This window comes from Perca flavescens, chromosome 15 (genome assembly GCF_004354835.1).
Source record: "Perca flavescens isolate YP-PL-M2 chromosome 15, PFLA_1.0, whole genome shotgun sequence".
NCBI classification, from domain to species: domain Eukaryota; kingdom Metazoa; phylum Chordata; class Actinopteri; order Perciformes; family Percidae; genus Perca; species Perca flavescens.
Window position 1 is genome coordinate 20,248,011 of NC_041345.1, and position 12,769 is coordinate 20,260,779.

Here is a 12,769-nt window from a genome sequence, read left to right on the forward strand (position 1 = left end):
TTTTGGTAGGACACTTCTGCAGATGTGAATGTAACATTAGTTTTGACCAATGCTATGCGCTATGATGTCATGTTAACTTAACAACAATAAAACATTTTGTTTGTGTTTGTGAGTTGATGCCTTTTGTTTTGTTTCTAGCAAGCTTTCCATCCATTTTTATAGTTCATATGTTTGTAGTCGTGTTCCTTTTGCTTATGATTCAATACTGACACATACACAACCATTCAAAAGTTTATAATCTCCTGCCACAAAAGCTTGATTTGGTACAGTCAGATGGCTGAGAGGACTACTCTATAGCTGCATCTCATGTCACTTATTTGATAGCTCCTCAACTCCTCGGTCCTCGGCTGAAGCGAAAGTTGTTCTGTCCCTCCTCAGTGAAGGCTGTCTCAAAGCTCTTATTTCTGCCCAGAGGACCGAGGAGTGAGCATCGAGGAGGGATCACAGAGGAGCTATAGGCGAGGATACACGAGAGCAGCCTTCCCGGAAGCTGTGCAGTTAAAAGGCTGCTAACTCCGCCCACACAGCTGACATATTCATTTGACGCTTCAGAGGAAAGGACCTCTCATCCCCCTACAACACATCAGCTTGTTTCCTCTCTCCTCTTTCCTCGTGTCTCTCCCGTGCCTCCTCGAGGAAGGGAGGCAAGTGGAGGACTCAAGGAGGCAATTTAAGTGACATGAGAAGCACCTCATATTTCTGAATGATCTTTGATGCTTCTAGGTTTTAGAAAATCCTCTTTACAAATAGATGTTATTTTGTATAAAAGGTTTGTTTTTTACCTGGAGAACAAAATGCTGTTAAAGGTTTCAACCAGAATGACAACCAAAAGGGTAGAAAGTGGCCAAAACTATTTCAAATGTCAACAATATATTTGGTGTCTGAATTATACTGTTTTTATCTCTGTTAAATAGCCATTATTGAAGAAAAGAAGAAAAACATCAATTTAACAGTTGAGTCCAACCTTCAGTTTTCATCTGACTAAAATGAATGTTACATATGCTGACAGTTTACTTTAGGCTGCTAGAGGAATGACAGCAGCAGACAGACATTGTTATTCATCATAACTGATTGTTTCTGCCTGTCAGCAAGGCTGTATTGTTGAGCAGATGGCTTCGCTTCCTCTAATATCACGGCTCATTATGAGTGATACTGTATATCCAGAAGACAGATAATTTTGGCCAAATATCGTATTGCCTGAGATGCAGATTAACACCTGGATTGTCAAACACCTGAACTCAAGTTCTGTTTACTACAGTGTCACTTCACCAGTTTTCTTCAAAAGGAGACTTAGAGTACAGAAAAGATTGCATAAGTGTTCTAAATTAAAGATTTCAAGGGATAGTAATCTAGGAATTTAATTTATCACGTCCTTTAACTTTGGATTTCAATTTGGTTTGTTTGAGTGGTTAAAGGATAGTTCCGCACTTTTTCAAATTAGTATTATTGCTGTAGCAAGTAAAATAAGTGATTCAAAAGACTATCTGTGGAAGATACACACTTGATATGTCTAACTCAAACTGCTGAAGCCTCATAAGAACTTTGGAATATATTTTTGCACAAACAAGGACTCTGGATTTTTTCCTGCACCTCTCTTTCATTGGAAGAATGTTAGAAATAGTTTTCTTCACAGCCAGCAGGGAGGAATGAATACAGCACGCAAAAGCTGATTCAGTGTGGGTAAGTGAGAATTGTTTTAAGACAGACTTGAAAACATGAGAACATTCTTTAAGTTTTGTGTTACTGCATTTCATAAACACATCCTTTTTAAGAGTTGCACTCTCTGAATCATCTTGGGTCTGATTGGCTCCCTTCACTAAAACAAATACTGTAATGTCTCCCAATTAGGAAAGCTTGAACAAACTGAAAACACCCAGTATGGTGACAGCTTTGTTTTTGAGGATTCAAGCAGTGTTTATATGCTATATGATATACTGATTTTGTAGGTTTAATAAAAGCATGAAGATAACTATGAGAGCAGCTATAATCTAATGTACAGCATAGTTTGAGCTCAGTGCTCTCCCTCAAGCAGAGAGCTCAAAATGTTCGATTTTTTTCCATCCTCAATCCAGATTTTTATCTGCTACTTGAGACATTTAACAAAAAAAAGTAATGAAGATGACATCAGAAATCTTCTCAATATGGTCAAGACTACAAATGCATCTAAGCATGATTATAGTTTGCCAAACAAAACATTTGTGTAAATGTGGTTCGAAATTAAAAGTGACTTCAAGGCTTTTAAAGACCCAAGATGGAAGTCCAGTATAAGCTTTTCACCAGCACATACATGTTTTTGTCCTGAGCTTCAGTATATTTGAGAGAAATGCAGACATTCTTACATATAAACGCATCGTTCTTTGAGATGATGTGTGTGTTGAGGTGTGACTCAGTAACTGAGTGTGTGTGTGTGCATGTGTGTGTGTGTGTGTGTGTGTGTGTGTGTGTGTGTGTGTGTGTAAAGTACAATATGTTTGGTTTTGCCCAGCTCTTATCAGAGAAATGGCGGGTCTCAGGTCTGCACAGAAGTCAACCATGAGCTGAAGGAATTCCAGGCTGATAAAACTCTCAGGCGGTCGGGGCACTGGACCTGGCTTCTGGCTCGAAAACACTTTCCCATCCAAAGCTGTTCCACAGGGCCGGGAAGGGGTAAGGATGGGAATTTCTAAGCTCATTATCTTCCCACAGCGGGTGCGAGGTGACAACAGCTGTCATGTAAGCCACAGAAAACATGAATACACCGCGGTCACCCAGTCTCGTTAGAAAATGCCAACACTTTTTGTTGAAATACACAAGCATGGACGTAGAAGTGTTCAGGCAAGATGCAAATACCCTTAATTGTGATATGAGTTCAATACAGTTTTCTCTCATCAAGCCATTCCTTACTTCCCTAACAAATTCTGCTGATGCTTTTCATGAATGCGGCAAATAAAGTCAACATGAAAGCCGTACTGTACCACTGCCAAGGCTGCACGGATTGTTTTTTAATAATTGCAAATGTTTCGAAATATTTAATCTGCATCTGATTTGAGGCTATATCGGAATACTCTACAGATATAACAATAAATCAAGTAATCTGCAGCTTTTTGGATAACCAATGAATTATTTAAGTAATATTTCAAGCACAAATGCCACAAATTACCTAGTTCAAGGTTCTCAGTTGTTTGGATATGCTGCTTTTAACTAAATATGTTTGGGTTTTGGACTGCTGGTAGATACAACAAGCCATCTGAAGGGTCTCCTTAGACTTAAGGAAATTGGGACAGGCGTTTTTAACTATTTGCATTTTATCAAACAATCATCAAACAATTTCTTCAATTAATTGAGAAAACAAGATTCATCGATAATGAAACAGCACTTTTTCATTAAAATAAGTAATGTATTTAATTTAGTTAGTGCAGTTAAAATTTTACAAAATGACAAGCATTTTTAAATATTCCTGGATCACCATATGGATGTGAATCCACAAATATTTTTTATGTGAATTTCAAGTTTAAGATATCCTGCTGACTAATGAACACACAAACAAAAAGACAAATGGGACAGAAAACAACATTCTTGGTGAACTAATAAACTTAAATGTTTGACTTTTCAGTTCACATAAATAATCAGTGGGATGCTGCAGCAGGTCCTACAAACTCACACGTATCATACAGTGTTGACGCCAATGCTCTTTGTCTTTCGCTGCCATCTTTAGTGCACATTCCTGTCTTACTTGGCTCTCACACCAAGAGGTCATGGGAAGGCATGTGTGCTCCTTAGTTAATTTTAGCCCTCATTTCATCAAGGCCATTGAGACAAAACACAGAACAACCACCTCCGCCTGTCTGCTGGGACCGTAAAGCCACGTTCCCTCTGATCTCCAGACACCCTTTACAGACTGAACCACTGAACACGTACTCATACCAACTGCTTTCTTTGGACAAAGTAGAGTGATGACATAGATGTATAGGTCACCGACCTGCCATCTAATAAGGCCATGAATGTTCTCCTAATGGTCTAATGATTAAACAACAATAGGTCACATCTAGACTCTGCAAAGCTCAGATATCCACAGGAATAAATATACTGTAACTAAAGCTGCAAGCAGCCATGAATGGGCCCTTGCACCTTCCTTCACCGACCGCTAGTCGGTGCTCGGGCCCTTATTTAGGATTTTAGATCAATACAGTAGTGTCAGTGTTGCCAGTGGTGTTAGAGACATATTGAGAAAAAGGAAGTATGGTAGACTGGCCTGTAAATACCTTTCAGCAGTAGGCCTAAATATCACTCAGCCTAGCTGGTCAATAAAACTCTTCTGTGGCAGCTATTCCAAAAGAAAACTCTGTGTGTGTGTGTGTGTGTGTGTGTGTGTGTGTGTGTGTGTGTGTGTGTGTGTGTGTGTGTGTGTGTGTGTGTGTGTGTGTGTGTGTGTGTGTGTGTGTGTGTGTCCTCTTCGGGTTCAGGGAGAAGATTGAGTCCAAGTCATAAGACTGAAGTCCAGGTGAAAACGTGCATTAACAAAGTTAAATTGCACGTTTTTGTGAAAGAAACTGCTTCAACATACAAACCAAAAATGTTTATTTTCTGAAAGATTTAAAGGGGACATGGCACACCCCCCACACACACACACACACACACAGACACAAGACAAGGATGCCATTTTAAAGCTTATCATATATAGATTGAAATAATACTCCAAAAGTGTGATGGCAGCCAAAAAGAGAGAGAGAGAGAGAGAGAGAGAGAGAGAGAGAGAGAGAGAGAGAGAGAGGATGCTGCTATTTTGAGCTCAGAGACTTGTGATGTGGAGTGAAGCAGAGTAGACTGATGGGGGTCTGCACTCTGTCAGTGTCAGACCACAGTCAAGTCATCCACGATAAAGTAAACATCACTTCAGGACATGGATTTCAAAATAAAATATCCCTTTAAGGCATATTTCTTTCTATTGCAGTGCCTGCTTGCAGCTTTCTCCAGAACCATTGTACCTCGTAAAAGTTTACAGAAGGTTAATATGCAACTGTATACTACTGACTTACTTACTTCTACTTTAGAGGAAAACATTGTACTACTACATTTACCTGACAGAGAAATGATACTGGTTACATTGCAGATTCAGATTTTACTCACAAAATATAATAATTAAAATATGACAACATTTTAGTCAAACTGATTTGACATAAGATTTAATGTGATATGTATCATCATTATGTGATAATGATAAAAAAAAACACAGGTGCCTACTGACCCTTCCCCTGTTCAACTGACTTAAGCAGTTTAGATGACAGACACTCAAGTGTCCTGCTTTAAGAACTGATCACAGACATTTGCCTTGTTCATGGACTAACGGTGGTGCATGAATGAAACACCAATCTAGGCCTATGATTACATTTATTTACTTATTAATCGAAGGTAGGGGTGTAACACAAAATTCTGGGCCCTGTAGAAAGGTATTTTCTATGGGCCCCTGCCCGCATCCACAGCTATTCCTTCTAGCATCTTTTTGGGCCCTCCTCACATGAGGGCCACGCTAGCTGTTGGAGTTTGTTAACCACTGAACTGTTTGCAGAACTGTGTCGGGAGTTTTTGAGCAGCGTGACGGGCGCCAGAAAATGGTGCACAGTGAAGTTGTGTATTTATTGGAAGTGTGTGTGAGGAAAAAAAAAATGTGCCTACTGCAGATGGTTTGCCGCTGACTTCAGTGGCTGTACAACAGCATGCTGTGTGTGATGTCTTTCGCACAGGCGCAGGTCACCACATTCTCAGGACAGACCACCGGACAGACTCACTACTTACAGAGATTCCTGCCTTTATTAGTAAGATGCAAAGTCCCCGAATCTCAACATAACCCAAAGTTTAGAAGCCTGTAGTGCCCCAAAATCCTTGCCCCCTGATTTTTCTTTTAAGCTCTAAATTTATTAGGCTATAATCTACCACTATACATTCTAAAATGTCATAAACTTGGAGGAGATTTGGGGGGTAATCTATCTTTAAATATGTAGGCCTATTACTTCATATACCAAAAAATGGCTTTTAAATCATATTATTTTTAAATATAGGTTGCAGCTCTAACTGATAGTGATTATGAAATAAAAACACATTCCAGGGAAAAGGATTTGAGGGCACTAAATCAAATTATAACAAATACAAAATGTAGATTTGGGGGTGGCGACAAATTTGGGTAACAAATAACATAGGCTATTTTGGGATAGCACTTGGCTATTTGTAAAGTGGACTACCTTACATCAATACATTTTCACTCAAAAGCTTGTGCCAGCCACCTTGGACAGATCTTAAAACAGATTTAAATGTAATTTGTGCATAATCCTGCAGGCTTGTATTCAAAGAAAAATATATATATTTGTTGCCTTTATTTTGAAAGTCTGCCAACTGTTACTTCCGTTTTGACCTGGTTAACTCAAACTGACTTATCGCTGTCTAGCCGGGGGGCGGTAGAAGGGGAGTGGATCCAGGGAATCTGGCTGATCAGAGCCTCTTCTTCAGTGTCCACACTTGAGGGAGAATGCTGCGATAAATATTAACAAACTGAGAAATCCTGCAGCTTCTGTTCCCAACTTTTTCTCCTAAAACAGGTTCCCTTTTCTGCCTAGAGGAAAGCAAACTGTGGGAAACCGGTCCCTACTGTTTGTTTTTATTTTTAAAGGTTAAGAAATGTTGCACATGGCTTTTGCAGAATCCTAGGCTACTTTATTTTCACATTACCAGCGTGCAACATCCTGCATCTGCTATCGCCCTGGCAACCAGACCTCCTCTCCATCATTGTCCGGCTCCTCATCCCTCACCGTCAGCGGCAGTCTCTGAGAGAAATCAAAACACTGCTTTTGACGCTCGTCCTCCAAGTGGAAGCAGATTGTTTTCTTCACAGGTGGCACTTCAAATTATATTGTATTTTATTTTTTTAATTTTTTTTTAAACTAGTAGGTTCATGTGTCGGAGAAGTCTTTTCTCTCACCACCAAAATGCCTGTGAGACGCGGTCATGTTGCGCTTCAGAACACCTACCTGGACACTATCATCAGGAAATTCGACGGGCAAAGTAAGTGCATATGAAATTAAATTACGTTATGACCATCAGATGCTGTCGAAGTGCGGACACACAGTTGGCCGTAGTGATTATAAAACACCCACCAAGGCGACAGAAAACCTTCACAATAGCCTATGCATATTTTATCACTGTTAGACACACTGCATAGACAACCTTAGCAATCATTTTGATAAGGATTTAACATTTGTTAAATGATTTTAATGAATCTGATAAAGGTGACTGAACACGTGTGCTAAGAAAGTGCGCAAAAGAGTTTGTCCTCCATTAGCAACATGGTATTATGGGGGGTAGTAATGTTCTCAGTTACTGACAGCTTATGGTTATCATCAGTTGAGTAGTGGGCCAACAGTAGCCTACATGGATTGTTAAAAATAGAGCATTGTTGTGAATGGAACAGGGTTGGATGTAGGCTACTTTTAAATTATGAATTAATAATAATAATGTGGTTAAAACCTTTTTAGTTTGGTGACAAAGTACAATTGTATGCATTAACTTTTCACCTATAGAGTTATAGCCACACAATGTTGCCAGTTGCAAAAAGGCTACAGCCTTGTATCCTTCATATTTCATACTTGGTTTGTCTTATTAATTTGCCTGAACAGAATCAGAAAAGGGTTTATTGCCAAATAAGTTACACTGACAAGAAATTTCCCTTGGTGGTTGGTGCACACATAAACAAACAAACGTATTAAACATAATATGAAATAAACAATAAATACAGAAACAAATATATACAAAATAGCTGTTTAACATAAGAAAAAGGAGGCTGAGTGGTTTGAGTGCAGAATGTGCAAACAATATATATTATGTGCAATAGGTCCAGGATGGAGGTTAAGAGGAACAGGTGGCAGACTGACAAGCTTTTAATGTATCTAAAATTGGAAGTCTCCCGCTCCCCTACCCATCTGCTCCTTTTATGTTTGAGGTGTTATTGTACCTATGTGCGATTGTGTGTGCTCATGTGATGCCTAATATTATGCTACATTAGCTCACATGTTCCACAAAGACAGACCACTGCTCAGACATTTAGAAAGAAAAAAAATCAGATGTTGGATTTAGTGCCTTGTTTTGACTATTTGTATCTCCATTTTACCTTATTATATTACATTAGATTTATTAAAATGATGTTTTAATCCAAAGCGACTTACAATAAGTAGGCTACATTCAACCATGAAGATATACCACCCAAAAACTACAAGAATCATGTGAGTAGAGATCTTCTGCTCATATGTTGCACATCAAACATTGCACTTCAGTCATTTACATTTTTGTTGGTATAATTTCTTGTTTCTGGCTGCAAATGTAATACATAATGGAATATAATCAATACTGCTTTTCAGTCTGCCTTTCAAGTCAGTTTTTCCCTTTTCTCCCTGGTACCATTACTGAATACTTTTACCTCACTATGGACCTCTTACAGTGTGTTGGAAGTAAGACTGAAAATAACCCTGACATCCTGATCAGAAACTGACCAAACATGGCAAAATAGTTGTTTGTTCTCAATCAGCTATAGTCTGATTACATCTGGGGCCAATAATGCTTGAATCTCTGAAGCCCATTAAAAAAACTTATTATCTAATGTCTCTACTGTATGCTCCTAAGTGCGCATGTGTGCACGCGAAGCCACATGCACGTGCAGGATCAGGTGAGTGCATCTGCCACAGCGGTGCTGCTTAGCAACGGTGTGACGATCAGTGTTTCCGCTTTGAGCCCCAGATAATGACTTTGGACAGTATGTGCTTTCTACCAGAAGAGCTCACCCATTTACTTTAAAGAGAAGGACTTAGGGAAGAGTCCCCTCCACTCATCTGTGTGGGCAGCAGATAGGGAGAGCTATGTAACCCAGTCCCACCACAGGATAAAAAAGGGCCAGTCAGAGGAAATGTATGTACTTGTCATTCAGCTCATTAAACTCCTCCATTAGCAGCCTTCGAACAAAACTGTCCTACTTCACTTTCATGTTTTGGCATGCTGTTGCTGATGCCACGTACGTTACAATGATCAATAACAGGAACTGGATGGTATATGAGCTTAGAATTATTATTAAGGATTTTTTTGAGTGCAAAGTAACTCAGAGTTAATACTCAAAGGTTTGACAACAATAACTGTGGTCCAGTTTCCAGGGGTGGAAGTATTCAGATTTTTTACTTAAGTAAAAATACCAATGCAGCAATGTAAAAAAGTCCTGCATTTAAAATCTAGTAAAAGTACAGAAGTATTATAAGCTAAATGTACTTAAAGTATCAGAAGTACTTGCTCTTCAGAAAAGCAGCCCTTGTTACTGACATATTATAATAAATTAGATTATTAATACCGAAGCATCAATGTGTAAGCAGCATTTATCTGTTGTAGCTGCATCAGGTGGAACTATTTTCAACTACTTTTATACAGTTAATTACCTAAATTCAGAGGTTTCCAACCTAGGGATCAGGCAACTCCAAATGGTCACAAGATAGATCAGAGGGTTTGTGAAAAGATTAATGTTAGGTTTCATACTGAAAACACTGCTCGCATTAAATAAAATTCAAAGATCATATACCTCCACCACTGGCAGTGTGAATAGAGACAAGAACATAGAAACATCTTTCATCTACCATAATAAATAGACAATATCATTACCTAGCAGTATTGGCACATAAAGAAAACAAACAGCAAACAGGTGAATGATTCCAGTTTAATTAAAAAATGTCAGGTAAAATCTTACAGGCTAATCCTGACAGACATCAACAACCTGTAAATTCCCTTAAGTTAAGAGAGAGCAGGTGTGATGCCACAGAGGCCCTTATGTTAAAGTGCCCATCTGCTTCTCCTTAGTCCCCTGGGAGGGATTGTGACGTTAATAGCTTTAGCACCAATAATTGTATTGTAAATATCCTAAAGATTTGTTGATCAATATCTAATGTAATATTAATCACTTAAAAAAAGAAGCGGCAGTAAGTAACATTATTATATATTGAGTAAAGAATTGAATTAAGACCAGATTCTGACTTTTTAATAATTATATTATCATATGAAATGTTATTATGCCCTAGAAATGTATCAGCATGTAACAGTAAAGTTTGCAAAGTTAAAAAACAACTAAAATCCCACACAGCTAGATTTAGCTCAATCTAACGTTACTCTACCTATTTCCTCAAACTAAAATCAATTTTGGCAATTGAAAAATGTTCATTCAGCTAAATCCATTCTTAACAAAAAGTAGCTAACAGCAGCCTCTAACTAAACCTTTTTATTAACTAAATACTTTTTTAAAAGTTAAGTCTTTGTAGGGCAGTATAGCAGACAGCAGATTATTTCTCTTAACATTTATGGTGATGTTCTAAATACTTAAATATATTAGTTTCTTACTTACTTAAACCCACACTCACTGTACATATTTCCACAAAGATGTCATGCCTTTTCAAACTGGAATATGATGCTAAATGTCTTCTGCCGTTCAGATCGCAAGTTTGTGATTGCCAACGCCCAGATGAAGAACTGTGGCATCATCTACTGCAACGAAGGCTTCTGCCAGATGTTTGGTTTCGCCAGGGCGGAGATCATGCAGCAGCCCTGTACCTGCCAGTTCTTGGTGGGTCCAGGCACCATGAAGAGCGCCCTGGCCCAGCTTGCACAGGCCCTGCTCGGCTCCGAGGAGCGCAAGGTGGAGATCCTCTACTACGATAAGGAAGGTAAATGGAGGATATGAGTGTTTGCAACCTCAGATACCTGGGTAGGAGACTTTTGGCCAGCTTGACTGTTAGGAAAACGCAACCACCATAATCATCCATATGTTTCTTTGTTTTGCCATCCATCTTCTGACAAGAAACCTGATTGGACAGATCCTAATCCAAACTATTACCCTAACTATCATTCAGTCATTTGCTCCTATTTCGGGCCATTTAAAAATATCTTAACAGTCACGACTCTTAATTTCTGGAATATGGATGGGGAAAAGTGATAATAAATTGTATCCAGAAGATTGTTTGTCCCTGTACTCCATGCTAACAATTTAGATTTTAGCATACAAAAAAAGCTAGGTTAAATCATCTTAATTTACTAAACCTTACAGATCTTTTAGGATAGTGTATAAACTTTGAGGTAAAAAAAAAGTAGTTTCTCTGGTTTCAAATGCAGATATAGTGGATGATGGGTGACAATACAAATATACAAATTATGTACCAAATTCCATGGTAGTTCATACAGTGAATATTGTGACATGTCACTTTTACCAAAAAATGTGTTCCTCATGGTGGCGCTAGAGGAAAATTGGTTTGTTGGTACAACCAGAATCCCTGCTACCCTTCCTTCTTAACAATCTTTCCCATGCTTTCCTTCACATGGTCACCCGTTATATTTTGTGCAAAACTTTGATTTTAGAAAAAGTTATGTGCAAATAAAAATATAATTATCACATTTGGGGTAGCTAGAAAGAATGAAAAGTGTAGAAATTTAGATATTCTGATATTAGAATTGTGATGAGAGTTAAAAGAACACAAATATATAACAGAGTGAGACACACATTTAAACTGTGGCATTTTACTAAATGTTCCCTCCTCTTATAGCTTAATTTCCTCTAAAGTCTAGACTCTCTCACCAGTTGTAGACTTATAACTAATTACTTTTAATCTGTCTCTTGCACAAAGGCACTGAGGCAGAAACACATAATGGAGGCAAGCAAACAGACCAGGCCCCGGACGATTACAGACATCCACCATAAACACAAATGCATGTACTTTACATACACAAACACACACACACACACACACACACACACACACACACACACACACACGTCTTTTGTTACTTTGGGCATGGGGCTTGCAGTCTAAAGCGCTGTTGTCATGGAAATGCGATCAGCATGCCAGCTCAAATCCACAAAGCATCTATTTGTTTTGTCTTGTGCTTCCTGCTGTGCTTCCAGACTTAAACAGGTACAACATTGCAAACAAGTGGATACAAAGTGATACGGCTGCTTTTACAGGCTGATTTCTTCAGACTGTATTCCTGTCAGTTTTTTTGTGTGGTGTGAATGAGACTGAATGCAGGGACTGTGTGTGTGTGTGATCTGCCCTCTCACCCGTTTCTATTTTAAGACCACACTGATTGCAGAGTGAAGTTAGACCTGACGGAAGTGCTGCTCATTTAACCTTTTTTAGCTTTCTGTGTTTGAAATCTGTCCCTCCGTTTTACCCTATAAATCGCTCTCATTTTCTTTCTTCCTGTCTGTCTTGTCCTTTCCCCCCTCATGGACGCTATTTATGTGTCTGGGGGTATAGCTCAGTGGTAGAGCATTTGACTGCAGATCAAGAGGTCCCCGGTTCAAATCCGGGTGCCCCCTGTTTTCATATTTAAGTCTGTCTTTCTGTGTCTAAAGGGACCTGTAGACCGTGCCTGGTGGACATTGTCCCTGTAAAAAGCGAGGAAGGCCTTGTCATCATGTTCATCCTCGACTTCCAGGAGCTGATTGATCCTACTCTCAAGAAGTCTGGCCTCAGGCAGAGAGTCGCCCAAGGACTGTTTTACTGTAAAGCCTTTAACATTTGTCTTATACCTTGCCTGCATGATATACTTTCGAGTTTGGGGAAGCAGAGTCTTTCTCTGCTCCTGAGAGTAATTGAAACTGTAAATTACTGTATGATCATATTTTACTTCAGTGATTCACATTCATATCATTTTTATTATTATTAACCTGGAGCTGATTAGTTTCCAGTCATGGATATAGTAGAAATGACCATCTGATGAATGT

The 12,769-nt window shown here is 38.9% G+C and overlaps 1 protein-coding gene and 1 non-coding gene across 2 annotated transcripts in view; both read left to right on the plus strand.

The window, feature by feature from the left end:
• The first annotated feature begins 6,943 nt into the window (after nucleotides 1–6,943).
• The window catches only part of kcnh6a (potassium voltage-gated channel, subfamily H (eag-related), member 6a), a 30,442-nt gene continuing 24,616 nt past the window's right edge, over nucleotides 6,944–12,769 (plus strand). Inside the window, exons 1-3 of the mRNA XM_028599459.1 lie at nucleotides 6,944–7,032; nucleotides 10,482–10,712; nucleotides 12,398–12,547. Of these exons, the coding sequence (XP_028455260.1) occupies nucleotides 6,957–7,032; nucleotides 10,482–10,712; nucleotides 12,398–12,547 (457 nt within the window). The 5' untranslated portion in view covers nucleotides 6,944–6,956. The remainder of the gene's footprint in view (nucleotides 7,033–10,481; nucleotides 10,713–12,397; nucleotides 12,548–12,769) is intronic.
• Nucleotides 12,290–12,361, plus strand: trnac-gca (transfer RNA cysteine (anticodon GCA)). The gene has a single exon. It is a non-coding gene; the product is annotated as a tRNA-Cys (tRNA).